General features: G+C 42.9%; 2 protein-coding genes across 3 annotated transcripts in view; both read left to right on the top strand.

Annotated features, from left to right (window-relative positions):
- LOC143136914 (stonustoxin subunit beta-like) overlaps window positions 1-73 on the top strand; it is a 7,328-nt gene extending 7,255 nt beyond the window's left edge. Inside the window, exon 5 of the mRNA XM_076297546.1 lies at window positions 1-73. This exon is cut by the window's left edge and continues 1,166 nt beyond it. The gene's annotated coding sequence lies outside the window, so the exon portion shown is untranslated.
- The window catches only part of LOC143136408 (NACHT, LRR and PYD domains-containing protein 3-like), a 151,150-nt gene that overhangs the window by 84,342 nt on the left and 46,082 nt on the right, over window positions 1-20,726 (top strand). For both annotated transcript variants that reach the window (XM_076297116.1, XM_076297119.1), the window contains exon 2: window positions 17,611-17,750. In XM_076297116.1, coding sequence (XP_076153231.1) covers window positions 17,635-17,750 — 116 coding nt within the window. In that variant the 5' untranslated portion in view covers window positions 17,611-17,634. The remainder of the gene's footprint in view (window positions 1-17,610; window positions 17,751-20,726) is intronic.

Genomic DNA, 20,726 nt, shown 5'->3' with positions numbered 1-20,726 from the left:
CTTGTTGCTATGGCATTAGCTCCAGCTTTGGCCCATAGACTGTATAAAGAACTGCAGAAACACCAGTCACACACACTCCTGTTCATACACATGTGTAATGCTGAGATGCTGTTTAGATATTGATATGTATTTTCAGTTATATAATTACTGTTCTGAAGAAACTAAACAAATGCTGATATTGCTTTCTTTATATTATGCTCTTCTCCTAAAAATGAGTGTGTGGATTATGAGAATGTTTCAACAACAACAACATGATGTATTATGTTCTCCCTAAAGTTTAGTTATTTGTTGAATTTCTTTGAAAAAGTATTTTCTGATCTGAGGTGTCAGTGGTTCTATATACAGTATGTGTTGACATAGAAAAAACATGCTTGTTTTTCTGACTTAAAATATGTAAATAAAATGTGTTTCTGACTTTTAAATGTCTGAATAAAGATTCTGAAAAGGAGATGTGATGAACCTGTTGTCAGTTGATTTGTTTAATTGTTTTCTATGCCATACCAAAACAGAGCATGTGATTTTTATTTTGTGATTTCTTTCTTTTCTTCAAACTTCCTTTTTCTGTAGTTGGACATGGCATGCATTGACCACCAAGATCGATCATCTCTCTATTCAGTGCAACACTGTACCAGATTAGTGTATTGCAGTAGTATAATAACTAGGGCTGTCAAAATAGCACATTAACTTTGATTAATTAATTACAGAAATATTAAGGCATTAAAGAAAATAAAGCTGCTTAATCACATTTCGTGGTGACATTTGACACAGTGCAGTGTGGCTATAGTGACTGAAGGACGCAGACGAGAAAGCTGCTTTGAATGAAACGTGTAGCCTACGTTGTTAAGAAGAACGCCCATACTAATCCTGTTGACAGGAGCATCAATCTACTATTTCTGCAGTAAGGAATTCCCGTTGCCTACCATGGGAGTTCGTCAAGTCTGAAATATCACCAGAGCATGTTTAATAGGTAGCCTGGCTCTGGTATCACCTCAATGCAAAGCAATCTGGAGGTAGGCCCACAAGTTAGCACACCTCTTGATGATGATAATGCTAGCTGCCAGCCTTGTTAGTTACTTTCCTAACGTAGCGTATTGTTTGCTTAGCCTATAGGCCTACCCTACGACTGACTAACTAACTAACCGACAAACTCCCTTACTACATTGACTACATTTGTTACACACTTGAAACAAAATGTCTTCAAATGTATGTTGAAGGTGGTTACATTTATTTCCATTCCAATAACTTCACACATTGCATTTCGATTCGCACTTGTAGGCAATGCTGCTTTTTTTGTCTCGTTTTCTCAGAGCCCTGCGTTCTCTTATCCTGGACTGCCACCTACTGGATAGAAAAGGTAACAACCTAATAATTATGTGAACAAAAATCTACAACATGTTTGAATGGCCAAAAAAAAGGATAAATCATGGGGGGTATACCACACATTACATTGGTGTTAGGGTAGCTTACTCTGCACATGCCATTGACAGTGAGTAGTAACTTCAGTCATTTGCATCATACTAAAAATCTGACACCAGGAACTACGCTGATGCCTGAGCCAGAGGGGAAATTATAATAAAAGAGAGACGTTGAACTTTAAAGTCTATAATGTTGTTGTATAATGTTGGTTTGGCTCTTCATTGATTCACTCATCTGCCAAAATTGATTTTAAGATAATTATGTTCATAGCAAAAATGGATGCATGCGATTAATTCAGATTAATTAATCACAGAGTTTGTGGGAGTGGAAGGGAGTTCCAGAGTTTGGGGCCAGCCACGCTAAAAGCCCTGTCACCCATGGAACGGAGATGTGCAGTGGGGGTGGATAGGAGGTGGGCATCAGTGGAGCGTAAGGTGCGGGTAGGTTGGTAAGGGGTCAGGAGGCTTGAAAGATAAGAGGGTGCAAGATTATGTTATATATATATATTAGTTATATAGAATGTCTATTTATACTCTACATATATACTCTATTTATCTCTGTAGACATGTCATCTGGAAACCTGTATTTATCCAACTATACACTGTACATTATTAATCTCTATTGTCTACACAGCTATACTCTACCTGCACTTGGTACTTAATGCTTCTTTGCACTTCCGGTTGGATGTCAACTACATTTCATTGGCTCTGTACCTGTACTCTGCTAAATGACAATAAAGTTGAATCTAATCTAATCAAATCTAATAACTGATATTGTTTGAGCTTTTTCAGTACAGATGGCCTGGGTTCTCTTAACGCTACTTACCAAGTCCCTTTTACCGCCTTCCTCTGGGCCCAGAGCTGCAAACACACAGACAGTTCACAGAAGGAGATCAAACACAGTTCTGATGGGGAACAGTGCTACCTCATGCAGCAACCAGGGTAAGATACACCCAACAACTGTTCCGTATGACTATTGCCATTCCTTGTGTAAGAACACTACAATTCTACCACCATTGGAGTATAGCGTTAGTTCAGGCAGGCCACAGTTCACGCTTGCTAGACTACTCCATACCTCCTCCATCTTATTTCCCCTTCTGGGCGTAACAGTAAGATAAACCCAACATCAGTTCCGTATAACCATTGCCATTCCTTGTGTAAGAACACTACAATTCTACCACCAATGTTCATTACAATCTCTGCAGAACTGTGAAAGCTTTGAGGTTGTTTAGTGTTGACGATGCCTGCTCTGTTCTGTACCCCACCTCCACCCCATCTTCTCCTCACACATCTGCCTTATCAATGTCTAGTTGCTGCATTGATGCCTGCTCTGTTCTGTACCCCATCTCCTCCTCATCTGCCTTATCAATGTCTAGTTGCTGCATTGATGTCTGCTCTGTTCTGTACCCCATCTCCTCCTCATCTGCCTTATCAATGTCTAGTTGCTGCATTTATCTGGCTGCTCTCTCTGTCTTAGGCTTTTCATGTTTACACGTGAAAGGGCAGGGGGCTCCCAGAACAGACCCATACCACCAAATGAAACATTATGCATTACAAATAGTATTTAACTATCTGGACTAATTAACTAAGTAGTCTTGACTGAAATGTATATTACAATCCCTGCAAAACAAAGATAGCTTATATAGCTGTTTAGTGGTGCCACACACATGACATGAAGGTATCTCACAGTCTTACTGTGTGTATGTGTGCGTGCGTGCGTGTGTATGTGCGTGCGTAAAAAGTGAGGGTTTGTGTGTGCAATAAGGTGAGGCTTTTCTCCTCTCCTTCAGACAGTAACAACAGTCAAAGATAGACCATTTAGTGACTACTATTTATAAATAAGTAAATAAATAAATAAATAAATAAATAAATAAATAAAGAGTAAAATAAAACAAATAGTCTAATAGCCTATTGACATCAATTCATATGGATGCTTATCTTGTCATCACTTGTCATTTCATTGATGGTGATGACAAATTGTCCACCATTTTATTATCTGTGGGGAAGTTCCCAGAGAGGCATACGGCAGCCAACATAGCTGCTACAAAGACTTCTGTCATGGAGGAATGGGGGATTCTGGGAAAGGTGAGATGCCTTGTGACTGATGATGCTGCAAACATGATGGCATGTGGGACTATTTTGCCAGTCAGACACAGCATTTGTATTGGCCATGCTTTAAAGCTGGTTGTGAAGAAAGCCACTGACCAGACACCGGGTCTTGAAGAAATCAGGGGCAAGGCAAGGAAGATTGCGGCCTATTTCAGGACCAGCACCGTGGCCAGAGAGCAGAGCGGCTCCTCAGCACCCAGCAGCAGATGGGGATGCCCACTCACAAGCTTGTGCAGGAAGTGGACACACGCTGGAACAGCACCTACCACATGATGTCCAGGCTGGATGAGCAGAGGGAACCAGTCGGTGCTGCAGTGGTGTCACTGTGCACCCATTTGGCAGCTCTGACCTCTGCTGAGTACCAGAGCATATCTGAATGCCTTGGAGCATTGTCTCCCCTAAAAGAGGCGACGGTGGAGCTGTCAGCAGAAAAAACTGTCTCTGGCTCCACAATTGTTCCCCTTGTGCGAATGCTGATGCCATAACTTCCAAACAGCGGGAGGTGAAGGGTGAGATGGCTAAGCAGCTCTGCAACAACCTCACGCGGCTCATGACTGAAAGGTTGAGTCACTACGAGACAGCCAGTCAACACTCCCTGTTCACTCTCCTGGATCCACGATTCAAAACAATGGAGTTTTGCAATTCAGGGAATTCCCAAAATGCTGTGAGAAGGGTCACGGCCGAATGTTCTTCTCTTTTAAGAGACAGCACTCCACCTGACCCAGCAGCACAAGAGCCTGCTGAGTCCTGAATCTATGGTCAATATGGCCATGTTTATATTGTATGTTTGTAGTGCATTGTTTTGTGTCCCCATTCAGGAAGTGGCCTATGGGATTTGCTGGAGCCACATGTGTGGGAGAGCAGGAAGGTGAAAAGTGCCACTGCAGATGCCACTGTAGAGGTGCAGCAGTACTTGAGTGAGCCAGACATCCCACGCTCAGAAGACCCACTCCAGTGTTGGGCTCAGCACAAGCACGTCTGTCCTCATTTGGATGTGCTGGCCCCAAATATTCTGTGCACACCAGCCTCCTCTGTGCCATGTGAGCGGTTTTATTCACAAATAAATTTAACTGTTTGCTTGATAATCACAATCTACCTGCTTGCGCACTTACAGAAATTGACTTGAGTTGTATTATTACAATAAGTCAGCTAATGTTATTATCATTGTAACAAGTTAACATAGCTGTTCATGTTATCTGGCTACCATGTTATCATGCTACCGTTGCCCAAGCCATTTAGTAGGCCTTCAAAGTATCATGGTTAAGTTTTACAAACGGCAAAGTTTTCACTGAGGTTAGGCTGTGGCCACCCCTACCTGAAGTGTCTGTAGAGGCACATGAACGTCAGCAAATAAATCAAATCAAAATGTGTTGCCTAATTGTGTCTCCTTTTGTCCAGCCTATTCTTTTAAGAGTTCAGTTCATGAAACACAGGCATTAAACGCACACTGCAATGGGCAGGAGAAGTCTATAACTTGTCCATATTTTACACAACATTTGCACACAGGGAGAGTCAAAACTCTTAGGCTTATAGGCTATTAACGTTAATGTTGCTGACATGTAAACATGGGTTTGATATTTTTTTATACTTTATTTCTCAATTCACAAACTGATGTTTCTCCTGTGGTGCAACAGGTTATTGCCTACAAATTGCTTTTTCACACAGTCGACATGGGTTCAAACCTCCCCCATCACAGGTTTTTTTTTATTATTATTTATTTATTTTTAGGACCAGCAACGCTTCCTCAATTTAGGCTACAGATAGACTGGGTGGCCACAGAGAGCCTGACCAGCAGTCAGTGAAATGTTTGAAAACTTAAAGGAGAATTCCATTGTGATATTGACCTAAAGTGCAGCGTCGGCGCCAGAGAGCAACGGTTGGGGGGGCTATGAGCACTGACAGGGGGGGCACCTCATCTCACTTTTATTCGTTATTTTTCCAAAATTGTCATATAATAAAGAGCATCCTTCGAGCCTTTTGGATAACTGAATCAATATGATCAAGGGGGAAAATAGTGCAAGAACATAGCGGTCATAGCCTATAGCGTTGAATAGACTAGCACACAACGTTTAGAATAATAGAATTTTAATAGAATAGCGTTGCATAGGCTACAATACAAGTAAATAGGCTTTAACAGACTCACCACTAGCAAGCCTAGGCTACACTAGGCTTCACTGTGTCTTTCCATTCATTTCGAAATGTTCTTGTAAGATCCTGCTCAAAAGCAAATTACACATACTGATAATGTCACAACATTGCACGTAGGCTATGATCCCTCAAAATGTTCTTTAAAGTACAGAACAAATTCTAACACATTTACTAAGTGGCTAGGTAGATGCACCAACTGTGATGGAAAGTTTAAGAACGAACAGGACACTCGGCATGGCTTTTAGTATTTTGTGCTGCTCTGACAGTCCACTTTTATTGCCACTTTTAGTCTACTGTTTTTGAGTTTGGAGAAGTACTTGCAGCGACAGGCTATAGCCTACGAATGCCGACTCCACTGTCGCATTTCCCAGCCAGGTCCATGATAGGCTTTTTGTCACTGCTTCCAATAATGTCTCCCTCTGGATAAAGCAGGTTAAGACCCGTGCTGTGTTGCGCTCACTAAAGGGCAATTCCATCTCCCCTTAAAGTAGGCCTAGCCTACATGATCCAAAGCACTATACGTCTCCGTTGCTCGAGTTTATCATTAGCACTGGACAATATCGGAAAATATAGGAAATGCGACGTGTCAGTTTGGCCCTTTAGCCTATTTACGGTTTCTGCAATTTAGATTAACAGCTCATGCATTCAGCTTGGGTCATCCTGCGGTCATACGCGAAAAACCTTGTATTTTCCATTATCTTCCCAGATCTATCTTGAGACCTTTTACTAAATTTCTTATGCAGCAGTGTCTAAAAACCCTACTGGTCGATATTTATGCCCATTTGGCGTTGCAGGAGTCGTGGTAAATCGGGTGTATCGGGTGTACTTGATGGTAAATGTATATGTACTTCATCGCGCAGTTTGCATCGCGCAGTTTGCGCACACAATCAACAGTAGCATAGTTGACACACGTCATGTTTCATTTTGAGTAGGCAAAGTGTTCAACATCAGTGTTCAATATGGATTTAATTTCAATCATGCATAATAATATTTAGATTTTTTTTATGTGAGGGAGAGAACTCAGTTGGGGGGGCACACTGGCCTGTTTCGGCGGGCCTGGCCCCCTATGGCCCGGCCTTGACGGCGACGCTGCTAAAGTGTGTTGAAACATGATACCGATTGTGAACGTATCGTAACGTTTAATGCACACGACACCAAGCGTTGTTTAATGTCAGCTTTAATGGCACGAGAACGAGGGCAGGGACACAGACACAGATTACAATGCACACAGGGCAGGTCAAGGAATCACACACACTACACCAACAGGGGAGGTCCAGCCCCCCACACCAAAAGGAACACACATGAGGGATAACTAAAAAGGGAAACAGGTTACGATAAAGACACCAACTTTACACTTCTAACTTAGGAGAATAACGACATAAACCCCCCAAATGTTCGCTCTCGTATCCCAGGATCCCCTGCGCGGGAGAACGCGAACACTGTCTTTTGCGCCGACGTTACACAGCTCCCCCAACAAGCCATTGCCGTCCTCGGCAATGCCCACGAGGTAGCCACATGCTAACGTCGGCGCGCGTCGCCCGCCACTCAGTTCAGTGCGAAAGTTCCGCCAACTCACGTGGGGTGCACGCGCCGCAGGAGCTCACTCAACGGGGCGCCACGCTGCTAGCAATCCAGTTCGGGCGTGCTAGCAGCCACGTGGCCGACCCGCTCGTCACCAGCTCCCTCTCAGCAGCCGCCCTCAGGCTGCACTTTCCGCGGCGTGTCACCACGGCACTCCTCCTCTCCTGACGGGGCCCTAGGTGGCCTTTTCAACCGTCGACACTGTACCAAGCACCGGGGTTCGAGGGGGGTCAGATGAAGCTGCACCAACGCCACTCCGCTCCATCGAGTCGCCGACCAGGACAGACAGGCACCGACTCCGCAGCAACCGGACCGCGCTGAGCTCTCCCGCTGCAGCTACAGTCTTCGGCGTCCCTCCTCGTGTTGCCATCTCGCAGAGCCGTCCTGCTCTGCTCCCGGCCCGTTCCACTCCTTCACGGCCTCGGCGAAGGCTTGACCCCCGAGATGGCCATGCTATCGAACTCCACACAACAAACTTTTTTTTTTTTTTTTAAAAGGAGCCGGCCAACAGACCAACTAGAACTAGCGCCTAGCACAGCACGGTGCCCCTCACACGCACCCAAAAGTTAAAGCACACACAAAAACAGTCACACACTAGAGGGCCCCCACCCTCTCCCCTACCCAAAAGTCCCCGCACCCCTCGTGGCTCCAAAATGGCGCGAAGCAGGCGCGGCCGCCCAGGCTCCCAATTCTCCTCGCCGCCTCCAACTCCCTCCCAGGCCAATAGTCGGCCCGTCGAGGAGGGCCGGAAGTGAGCCGCCAGCTCGCGCCGTCTCTCCCCCGGTGGGGGCAGCCGTTCCGGGCCCACCTCGACCGACAATGCTGGTGGCCCGTCTTCCCCGCTGCTCGCGCTCTCACTCCCGCTCTCGCCGCCGCTCCGTTCCTCACTCGCCCCTGGCGCGAACTCCGCCGCCAGCAGGCCCGAGCTTCTATCCAGGAACTCGCTCTCGTCCTCCTCCTCCTCTCCTCGCAGCTCGAGTAGTCGGCCCCCCTCTTCTCCCGAGCAGAGTTCCCCCGGCGCTTCGTCTGCAGCGTGGAGCCAGGCCTTGATGATGGCGCCTCTTCTCCTCTCCCTCCGTCGCCGAGCCTTGGTGCGAGCCTTGGGAGCCCTGATAAGGGCCCCACCCCGGGGTCAGGTCGCCTGCCCTCACGAAAACTCCCGGGGGGCAGCTCCGCCACGCGTTCTGGCATTGGAGGCTTCCATTGTTCACTTCTGACACCAGTGTAGCGTTTCACCAAGAGCCAGAGTTTCAAGAACTGGTTTATTGTCACCACAGCACTCAATGCAGCATATAACACACCGCGGCCCGTGTCAGGCCCAGAACTTAAAGAGGCAGAACTTCCTCGAACCGTAGCCTATATTCCTCGGGGGTCCCGCCCCCCCCTCTCGCCAGGCTGCCAACCATGAGCGCGCCCGGGGTTACGCATAGCACGGTCGCTACAGTATGTCTCATAGCTCACCTCGGCTTGTCCCCTGCACTCAGAAATCTGGCGCTAGTTTTTCGTTGGGGGTGCCTCGGGAATCGGCCTAGCCATGCAAATAAATCACTGTTTTACACAATTTACGAGGCTCAAAGTAGCTCCATAATTCATTGGTAGACTTCTGAGGGCCATTACATTTGAAACGAGACATTGAGAACTTTGAAAAAGCACTGGTAGTTTATTTACAAGACAATTTATACAGACAGTACCTTAAATAATTTTACCGTTCAACGCCATCTTGAATTTAGTCACGATAAGTCGAGCGATCAAAACAGCTCTTATCTGTTCCCCGCACACGTCTCAAAACCAAAGGTGACCGGGCATTCTCTGTTGCTGACCCAAACTTATGGAATCCCCTTCCACCCCACATTAAGCCCTCGACCACCCTTGCCAGTTTTAAGTCTAATTTAAAAACGTACCTTTTCTCTCTTGCTTTTAACAACCCTTAATACCCCCCCCTGTGCTTGTAACAACCCTTAATACCCCCCCCCCTGTGCTTGTAACAACCCTTAATACCCCCCCTGTGCTTGTAACAACCCTTAATACCCCCCCCCGTGCTTGTAACAACCCTTAATACCCCCCCCCCCTGTGCTTGTAACAACCCTTAATACCGCCCCCCTGTGCTTGTAACAACCCTTAATACCCCCCCCCCCCCTGTGCTTGTAACAACCCTTAATACCCCCCCCCCCCCGTGCTTGTAACAACCCTTAATACCCCCCCCTGTGCTTGTAACAACCCTTAATACCGCCCCCCTGTGTTTTGTGGTTTTGCGTGTGTGTGTCCTTCTTTCCTCACTGCTCTGGCTTACTCTTTTTATTAACCTTTTTTACTTTATTTTATCTACCACTTACTTTTATTAATTCATTTTTATTTCACTTATTTATTGCTTTTAACTTTGTTTGATTTTTTTGTTTTCCTGTTTACTCTTTTACCTGTTTTACTCCATTTTATTTTCCTATTTTATATTATATTTATCTTTCATTTGAACTATTTTATTGATCTAATTATTTAAAAAACAAATTGTACTACTTCTTAATTCTACTCATGTAATATTGTTTTTCTTTTCACTTATTTTAAACACTACTTAAGTCAAACCTGTGTATCCTTGGGCCTCTTTCTATGTTTTAACTGTTTTGCGGCCCAACCTCTCTTTTGCCATGTAAAGCACTTTGGGACAACTCCTGTTGTTTTTAAATGTGCTATACATAAAAGTGACTTGACTTGACTTCTCTCTAACTTTCTATTCCACTTTCTTGTTACATCACTCTCTGAAAATGGTTGTTTAAAATGTTGTGACAGAAACATGTTTAAGTTCTTCCTCATCTTTTACTGCTCATATGTGTGTGTTTGGTTGTGTCCTCATCTTTTACTGCTCATATGTGTGTGTTTGGTTGTGTCCTTCTGTCTAGTTGTTTCAAATGTCCAGACAGAAACGTGTTTGCTCCTCTTCTGCGTGTTTGGTTGTGTCCTCATCTTTTACTCAGATAAGAGTGTTAAATAAATAAATAAACAAGTCACTTTGGATAAAAGTGTTGAATAAATAAATAAATAAATAAACAAGTCACTTTGGATAAGAGTGTTAAATAAATAAATAACAAGAGAATAAATAATAAGAGTGTTGGCTACATACATACAGTAAACATTGTTTTTCTTTTTCTCATTTTGGATTTTATTAGATATTGATGGTAGTGATTTAAAAAAGGTCTGCACAATCAACATTCACTGCTGTCTCATCTATGTGAGGAACAATTAACAGAAATGACACAAATCTAGTCAACACACATGTCTACACACACACTAGAAATTACATTAATTTTTAACAGACATTAAAACATTTTTATAAAAAGTACTCACATACTGTATCTACTCTCAAATCACTTGTTTGAAAGGATAGCCGCCTTGTGGCTAACTCAGTGTATTTCAGAAAATATCTTGGCACCAGCAAAAAAAAAGCAGAAACTAAACTAAAGGAAGTCGTTTAGCCCTTGTTTAGCCACAGTTTGCAAGAAGCACAGAAGCGCAACGAGGTGTCGACTTAAAGTAAGCCAAATTAATGTTTTTCTGTTTTCTTTTCATCCAGCAAGTTGTTTCAGTGTTCATTGTATTCATATGTGTTATTTAGCCGAAATAGATAATAAAGTTTAAATCGAACAATATCTATTTGCCTCAAACAAACAACTTTACTAAATAACTGTGTTATGTGGGCATAATGTGCGCTCAAACACATTAGTGTTCACATTGTTCACTGTGAATAGGAGTTTAACCAAGTCGGGCCAAGTCATTAACAATTTCAGCCAACGAACATGTTCCTTAGCACAGAAGGGAGGGATGTAACATGGTCCTGTTTAATAATATTAATGTTGAGAGTTTGAGTTGTGGACCTTCTTATTTGAAGGCTCCCATTGTGTCGGCTCACCTACATGTTTGAGTTTTGTTGATATTTCAGTTAATTCATTTCAGCACATCCTCATAAACATACAGATATTAACTTACATGGATATGACTATGAACATGTCGTCCTATAGGGACAATAAAGAGCAAGAAATGTTAGTCATGTGATGCCAGGTTTCACTTCAAGTCACATGCTTCCCCCAACTGACTACTGTGAGTCACCAGACTAGCAGAAGTGAAAACAGACACCAGAGAAGATAATAATATGAATTCTTAAACCAACATTTCCAAGTGAACAGGAGACTAATCATTCAATATGACAGGTGGTGCGTGATGAACAACAGGAAAATTCTTTGTTTTTTTTGACAAGAAAGATCATGGATTCAAAACAAAAACAAAAACAGCCACACACAAACATCTTCTCTGTGCCTGATAAGGCCCGTCTTAGTATTTGGTATTTGGGGAGTTCATCATCTGTGCTTGTTTGCAAAAAGTTCAATCTTACTAAGTGTTATAATCTTATATGAACATAAAACAATCTAGTTAGTATTGTTTTTAGTATAAGGATACTTACTTTGAGCTTTCTTGTAAAATTATTTGACTTGAAATAAGTCAAATCTTCTTAAATTAAGACATAAAAAACAAGCAAATTTATCTGCCAATGGATTAAGAAAATGTACCTTAATTTAAGATGAGATTTAAGATTTAAGACAAATTGTAGTAGCCTAGTTCACCGGTCATTATTCATTCATTCTGCATATCTTTGCGATTGTTTTCTTTCAATAATGTCCAATGGTTTAAACATTGTCCTTTATTGTTTGCTTTAGGCCTACCTTTATATTTTAGCCTACGTTATCCAACTCACGTATTGTCATCTGATCTTGGGCACTGCCACCAGTCAAAAAAGCAAACAGGTGCACGCTTTGCACCTCTTTACACAACTTCACCGCAACACTAAAAATGAAGATGCCCTGCTTTCAGAGGATAAATTCCGTCCCTTGGTTGTGTAGGTTATGATATAAAATATCTATAGCCTATATTGTATAGCTTACATTCAAATATTACCTTTCCGTTACAGAGCTGGGAATAGGCCTAGCCTGCTATGAGCACAATTTAGGATGTAGTGAAGGCTAAATGCAAGTATACTCAGTTTATCCACCTCTGAAATTTCAAAAATAGAGTTACCCCACCTTTATTAGAGTTTATCCACCTCTCAGAAGAGTTTATTCACTTTTAACACTCACAACTGTATTATCCATTATCCTATATTCCCAATATTGTACAATAACCTCCACCATCGTCAAACATGTTCTGAATGCCTTTTTAAAAATACCGCATGGTACAGTCCACCTCACTGAGATTGCAAAATTCATAGTTTACCCACCTCTCATGTTACCACCACAACCCTGGTGCAAATGTACTTTTCCTCTCCTAAATTATGGCAATTGGACATTTTATGGTCAATATTAGATTGATGAGAACACTAAATATACCAGATCACCTGTAAGAATGTTTCAATCACTCTATACCAGATCACCTGTAAGAATGTTTCAATCACTCTATACCAGATCACCTGTAAGAATGTTCAATCACTCTATACCAGATCACCTGTAAGAATGTTCAATCACTCTATACCAGATCACCTGTAAGAATGTTTCAATCACTCTATACCAGGGGTCAGGAACCTTTTTTGCCTGGAGAGCCACTTTTACCAAATGTATTTTTTTGATGGTTACAAGAAAAAGTTTGGATATTTAACTTACAGTTACTTTCATTCAACGGAGGATTTTTAATACATGTTCCACTAGTTTTAAAAGTAATGTGCAAGTAACTTGAAATCTAAAGTGGAATGACAGAAGTATAGGCTTTTAGGCTTCCCATGTAGGCTAAACACCACCCCCTATTTTCCCAGTGTCCTTTGATATGCAAAGTAACATCATAGTTAACAACACAACACTCAATTTTCGTTGACATGTCATTGGCGAAATTGAACATTAGGCCTACTAGAGATTAGATTTGGTGATGGCCTTGTAATCTGTCTGGCTCATATTCAGTGAGGTGAAGTTTCATGCAAGAATTGAGGCTGTAATCATTTAAGATTTCTCACATGAAGTGGAACCGAACAGGGTTAACACAGCAACACTAACTCATTGCAGTGTGCGATATATAACGGGCAGATCATTTCGCATTTTCAGAATCAGTCTTCGGATGGAAACTTTCCCATTTCAGGCCGCTTGTGTTCGCTCGCAAGCTGTGCTCGCTGATGTTTGCTTTTTGACATTTTCCTTATCTAGCCTACAGCAAGCGCACACATCAACAATAACAATTAAAGTGTTCTTGTTGACTTAAATGGAGGGAAATCGGTGATTTTGTTCGATATTGACATGGCAACGAACCGAGAATGTTGTGCAGGCTATGGTTACGGAGTCAAGTGACGTGGATATTAAATTACTCAGATAGACCTACATATTTGCCACGAAGCCTTGCCATTTTTTTTGGTTCATCTTTCGCCAACCCATTTCGTCCGAGAGCCCCAGCCATGCAGCAAAAGGGCCACTGGTGGCTTGCGAGCCCCAGGTACCCGACCCATGCTCTATACCAAAGTCCTTTTAGGCAAGTCCCTCTACTCGGCAGCCATGTTGCAATGCTTTTTGGGCACTCTACAACAATATATGATTAGCATATAAATTCCTACTAACACTGTCATGTACTCAAGTAGCATGCAAACAGAGTTTTTCCACTCTTAAATTCATCAAGAATTGCCTAAGGACACGATTGTCACAGGATAATTTGGAGGCCTTTATGCTGATGGCGTCAGAGAAAGAGGTCCTAATGAACTTGGATGCTGATGACGTGATAGACAGGATTGGAGAGAAGAGCAAGCTCCTTCGCACCTTGTTAACTGCATGACGTTAATTAGGCTAAGACACGTTTGTGGAGCGGCTGCTCTGATGATCTATTCTAGGCTATTCTTTTTTCATTTTCATATTTCATACTGCATTCATTTTTTGGAGTTGTGCATTGATCCATGTTCTTGGTTAAGTCTTTATTCATATTAAAGGTAGAGTTCATCACCAATGGGGCTACAAACGTGCGTGTTATTTCCGTGCATGTGAAGTTATCTGTGTATTGCGGGCACGTCCCCGTGTTGGCCGCTGGTTGGTCAAAATGGCAGGGCCGTTTTTTAATCCCAGTCCGTCACTGCCCAGAGGACTAGACAACTACATACAATAGCCTGCCCTAGCAGGGATATAACTGGCCTAAGCCACAATCACACAGCAGTTAGTTATATACTATACCTAGGATTGATATAATGGCATCACCACACACAGGTAGCTATGCTACTATAGGCAGTGGCGTAATAAATCAATGGTGGGCCCAGATGCAAGAGCGCTACGCGGGCCTCAAACCGATATACTTTGACCCAGGATGAATTAGCTCTGATACATGCAATACACATTAAGGGTGACTTCAATTGTTTATGCAAAGGGCCTGAGGCACCGAAGTAGTTTAGTAGTTACAGATTACAATTTCAAATAAAAAACACACGACTACATAGGACCCATTACATGTGAAAACATTAAAAATAATTTTATTAACAGCCTGCAGGCCAGGGTATTCTAATATTAGGCTACTGCATTAACATCAACTCGCATGGAATTATGGGAACACTCAATGCGCTCAATGCGCCTCTTCAACCCTCTGCTGAAACTGCAAGCGTAGATTGCTTGCTTATAAACTCGCACTGCGCAGAAACAAAACTTAATGTAGCCTAACTTATTTAACCGTGCAGAAACCAAATAAAATCATTCATATGCATACAATCCCCAATATGCGTGAATTAGGCCATTAGAAGAAGGCCATCTTACGAGCTTTTCGTTGTGCAAAATCGTCAACGATGTTCCCAATATTTAATGCTGGCTCTCGTATTTTCAATGGACAGAATAGCTAACCCACTGAGCCTCTCCTGCCCCATGCTGCTCCTTAGGTAGGTCTTAATAAGTTTGAGTTTGGAAAAAGATCGCTCAGCTGTTGCCAGTCACAGGCAATGTCAGAAACAACATGAGAGCAGTACACACTTCCCCGAATGTGGATGTTACACTGTCATAATCAACAACCAGCATTTTGGCAAGTTGAAAAATAGATGACTTCTGTGAAATCTCTGCTTTAAAGCAAGACCTGAATGAGAGGAATTGTGTTGGGAATGTCGGTGCAATGTCCCTGCTATAATGGTCTGACAAACGTCTTGCCTTTTCAAGCAGTTCATCATCACCTGCAAGTTGAAGGGTCATAGGACGTAAAGACTCAAACACATGACAAGTTTCCCGCATACTTGCAAATCTTTGGGAGAGCTGACTGATTATGATGTCCAGAGTTGCATTAAAGTATCTCTCTGCATCGGTTAAGCGCTCATCTTCCGATAGTTCGTCAAAGTGACGCTTCACTCTCCGTGCTCTAACATTCTAAAGTTCTAAAAAAAAAAAAAAAAGGAGGCAGGGCGGGGGTAGCGACTGCACTTGCTGCACCTACAATAGTTACGCCACTGACTATAAGAGTGCTACAATTAGTTCAAAGATATACCACACGTAGGCAACAATCCACTACAAACTGCAACACAACCAGTAATGTCACTGCACACACACACTTAGTACAGGCCTCACTGCAGGCAGCACTGACTAGGTTCTAGCCTGAGCAGAGTATGCTACCCTCTGTGTTCTCCCAGCCCCAGCTGACAAAGGAACGAAGGGAAAAGAGCAGGCCTCACCATGCACAGCAAGAGAATAAGTTCACACACAAACTTGGAGGTGGTTTTATACACTTACAAGACATACAGCAACCTACAGTAGGCTACAACATAACTTTAACCCACTGACATGTCATGTTTTACATAAAGGGAAAACAGTGGCTAAAACTTGCCCTGAAAAGAACAAACGATCACATTAATTCCATGCCCATTCAACCGACTGAAGTAGCATGATATCTGGTTAAGAATTTAATCAATTAATACCTGATGACCTCTGTAATGATCTCATACCATGTAGACTCATACATGGACAACTACAAAGACAATGAGTGCATATTCAACACACAACAGCACGTACCTTTCTTATCTTAAGATTTACTTTAATAGAATCTTCAACAAACACTCATGCAGCTAGCCACCCACTCTCTTCGGACACAACGTGAACGAGGGAGCTACACTAATAACACACTTTAGTTATAGAGAAGCCGCACAAAACGGCCGGACAAATAAAATATTGTAGCGTTTCACTATGAGCCAGAGTTTCATGAACTGGTTTATTGTCACGAAGCACACAATGCAGCATATAACACAGCGGGCCGTGTCAGGCCCAGAACCGAAATGAGCCAGAACTTTCCCGAACAGTAGCCTATATTCCCCGGGGGTCCCGCCCCCCTCTCGCCAGGCTGCCAACCATGAGCGTGCCCGGGGTTATGCATAGCGCGGGCACTCCCCGATTGACAGCCAGTCGCTACAATATTTTAATACCTGAATATCGACGCACCATGTATGTACCACAGCCAATGATGACGACCAGGCACCAGACGACTGAAACACTGTAATGTTAAACACATCCCAAAGTTTGTAGCTTATGGCCTGTATTGGTTGATTTATGCCTCAAACAGTTTAGCCAAAGATGCTTTCATTGCCCGCTTCGTGTTGGATCACCGCCGGCAAAGTTCAAACGCGATAAACAGTGCTCTCACCACTGCATTAGACGCACCATCTGGTTTCAAAAGAAAAGTGACTGAGTGGTAGGCCTAGTATATAAACTGCTTTTAGTTCCAAATATCAGTATTAGTATCGGTATCGGCAATACTGGCCCTATAATTAATTGGTATCGGATCGAAACCAAATTTTACAGTATCGCACACCATTAGAGTGACTGAGTGGTAGGCCTACTATTCTACCTGCATCAATGGCTTATCCCTTTCCCACCCGTCACAAATGGTTTTTATAAATCTGAGCATTGGCAAGGATTTGAGTGTGCACACGGTCTCATCAAATCTGTGCGTAAGAAATCTTTAAATGAGGCCCCAGGCTAAAATGGCCTGTCTGCAGTCCGGACCTGCCAAATTAGGTGCATCATGGCATGAAAAACATGACTAAGAATACCCCAAACTGTTGAGCAACTGAAATCCTATATCAGGGAGTACATTGGGACAACATTCAATTCTCAAAACTCTAGCAACTGGTCTCCTCAGTTCCATGAAATAGTCCAAATTTTCATTTGCAACATTTGATATGTTGTCTATGTCCTTTTTGCTGCTAAATATGGGTTTATGAGACTTGTATATTAACACATTCTGTTTTTATTTGCATTTCACACAATGTCCCATATTTTTCTGATTTGGGGTTGTGTATTGAAATAATGATTTTTGTCTAGCTACAGCTATAATCTATAGTATGCGGTGACACATGGAACAAGACGTAAAGCTGCATTTGTCTCATGTACATTCCTAGAGAGACTCTCCCACTGCTGCTAGGATGAGTGTCTCTCAGGAGAGAGAGGAGGCTGCAGGTCACAGTGAGACACTCAGACCAGAGTCTGCAGCACACAGCTGTGTGCAACAAAGCAGCAAACCAACACACTCTGATGGAGGGTAAATTAATCCACAGATACAGTACGCATCATACCTGTCCCCACACACTCTGATGGAGGGTAAATTAATCCACAGATACAGTACGCATCATACCTGTCCCCACACACTCTGATGGAGGGTAAGTTAATCCACAGATACAGTACGCATCATACCTGTCCCCACACACTCTGATGGAGGGTAAATTAATCCACAGATACAGTACACATCATACCTGTCCCCACACACTCTGATGGAGGGTAAGTGAATCCACAGATACAGTACACATCATACCTGTCCCCACACACTCTGATGGAGGGTAAGTTAATCCACAGATACAGTACACATCATACCTGTCCCCACACACTCTGATGGAGGGTAAGTTAATCCACAGATACAGTACACATCATACCTGTCCCCACACACTCTGATGGAGGGTAAGTGAATCCACAGATACAGTACACATCATACCTGTCCCCACACACTCTGATGGAGGGTAAGTGAATCCACAGATACAGTACACATCATACCTGTCCCCACACACTCTGATGGAGGGTAAGTTAATCCACAGATACAGTACACATCATACCTGTCCCCACACACTCTGATGGAGGGTAAGTTAATCCACAGATACAGTACACATCATACCTGTCCCCACACACTCTGATGGAGGGTAAGTTAATCCACAGATACAGTACACATCATACCTGTCCCCACACACTCTGATGGAGGGTAAGTGAATCCACAGATACAGTACACATCATACCTGTCCCCACACACTCTGATGGAGGGTAAGTTAATCCACAGATACAGTACACATCATACCTGTCCCCACACACTCTGATGGAGGGTAAGTGAATCCACAGATACAGTACACATCATACCTGTCCCCACACACTCTGATGGAGGGTAAGTGAATCCACAGATACAGTACACATCATACCTGTCCCCACACACTCTGATGGAGGGTAAGTTAATCCACAGATACAGTACGCATCATACCTGTCCCCACACACTCTGATGGAGGGTAAATTAATCCACAGATACAGTACGCATCATACCTGTCCCCACACACTCTGATGGAGGGTAAGTGAATCCACAGATACAGTACACATCATACCTGTCCCCACACACTCTGATGGAGGGTAAGTGAATCCACAGATACAGTACACATCATACCTGTCCCCACACACTCTGATGGAGGGTAAGTTAATCCACAGATACAGTACGCATCATACCTGTCCACACACCCCCTCTGTTCTTCTCTGGTGCATTGGTGCCTAATTGTCTGTATTTTGAATTGTTTGATTCCTTGTCTGTGTTGTCAGTGAAGTTCAAAAATATTTTAAATTAATCCAAATGTTCATGGGAGCAGCAGCAAAGAGGACATTAGACTGCTAATGCCATACCTACTTGCAAAAAAGCAATCGTGTTCACAGCCTACTAGATACCAGCAAAATGATGTAGTCTATAGCCCATCTTATAGGCTATTGGTAACAGAGGGTGGGAATATAAGCTGCTAGTAAAGCAGGAGCACCAGCAAGCAGTGGCTTAGACCTTCTATTAGTCTGATATTCTCATGAACTTGAACTGTCAGCTTGGTTAAACAGGCCTATTTAATTAGACCTTCTGTTCGTCTGATATTCTCATGAACTTGAATGTATCAGTTTGGATAGACCTATTTAATTAATTTCAAATTTCAATTCAATTTCACTCATAGAGCGCCAACACATTACACGTCTCATGGCGCTTTACAGAATGCTAAACATTCAGAGAGGGCCCATGAGTAACAGGGTCGAGAAAAAACTCCCTAGAATTGGAGATACATATAGGAAGAAACCTCGAGCAGATCCACGACTCAAGGCCAGATCCATCTGCCTAGGGTCAGTTACAGGGCAGTAACAGGGAGAGTTGAGAGAGGGGGAGGGAGAGAAGAGGAGTTGTATGTTGTGACACATGAAAAGTCCATGACAGCACTATGCTATAGCAGCGTAACTAAGGCATGGTGACAGCGCTATGCTATAGCAGCGTAACTAAGGCATGGTGACAGCACTATGCTATAGCAGCGTAACTAAGGCATGGTGACAGCGCTATGCTATAGCAGCATGACTAAGGCATGGTGAAGGGTAGTCAGCACCAGTGCAGGTATGGTCAGTGACCACCATGGCATGCACGAAGACACAGCAGAGGTGGTCCATTCCAATAAAAACCCTGAGTTGGGTGAAGTTCCACACTGCACCATACCTAACTATGGGAGGCACTAAAAAGGTATCGTCACACATGAAATTGAGATTAGAGATTAGTTTGAATAATGAAATGAAACCTCTCTAAACTCCACAAATCAAGTCAACACATTACTTTAATGATACAGTCACATACTGATTGGGTCAATTATGGGCTATTTGCAGCCGTATCGCTTATAGCCAAGGTATTTTGCCTATAGTCTACAATAGGTATTTTGCCTATAGTCTACAGTAGGTATTTTGCCTATAATCTACAGTAGGTATTTTAGCTATAGTCTACAGTAGGTATTTTGCCTATAATCTACAGTAGGTATTTTGCCTATAGTCTACAGTAGGTATTTTGCCTACAGTATAGTCTACAGTAGGTATTTTAGCTATAGCCTACAGTCCTGCTTAGTTTGTCATGTAGGGCAACAGAATGTCCAATTCTTACGATAAAGGGATGTTTGCAAGTATTTGCCAATAGACAGAATTTAAATGTGATTGGTTTATTTAAATTCACTCAACAAGAGGTCCCGCCCATTTCAGTGTCCCCACCTTGACGTACCCAAACTTGCACCTAGAATCTTGTTATTCTAACAAAAAAAAATACCTTAGGTGATTTTTGTGGTGTCTGACAGCCATGTTATTTTAGCAACACACACACACTTATGAAATTGGATGTGCATGTGTGTGTGTGTGTGTGTGTGTGTGTGTGATAGAGAGAGGGAGAAAGATTCTTGTATAATGCATTGTTGTAATATTAGTCTAAGTGTGA

The sequence above is a fragment of the Alosa pseudoharengus genome, unplaced genomic scaffold, assembly GCF_046254945.1.
Source record: "Alosa pseudoharengus isolate Yale_2024_CS ecotype anadromous, Long Island Sound unplaced genomic scaffold, YU_APseudo_1.1 YU_APseudo_1.1_scf_1, whole genome shotgun sequence".
Classification (NCBI taxonomy): domain Eukaryota; kingdom Metazoa; phylum Chordata; class Actinopteri; order Clupeiformes; family Clupeidae; genus Alosa; species Alosa pseudoharengus.
The sequence above is the reverse complement of the archived record's forward strand: the minus strand, read 5'-3'. Positions and strand labels throughout refer to the sequence as shown.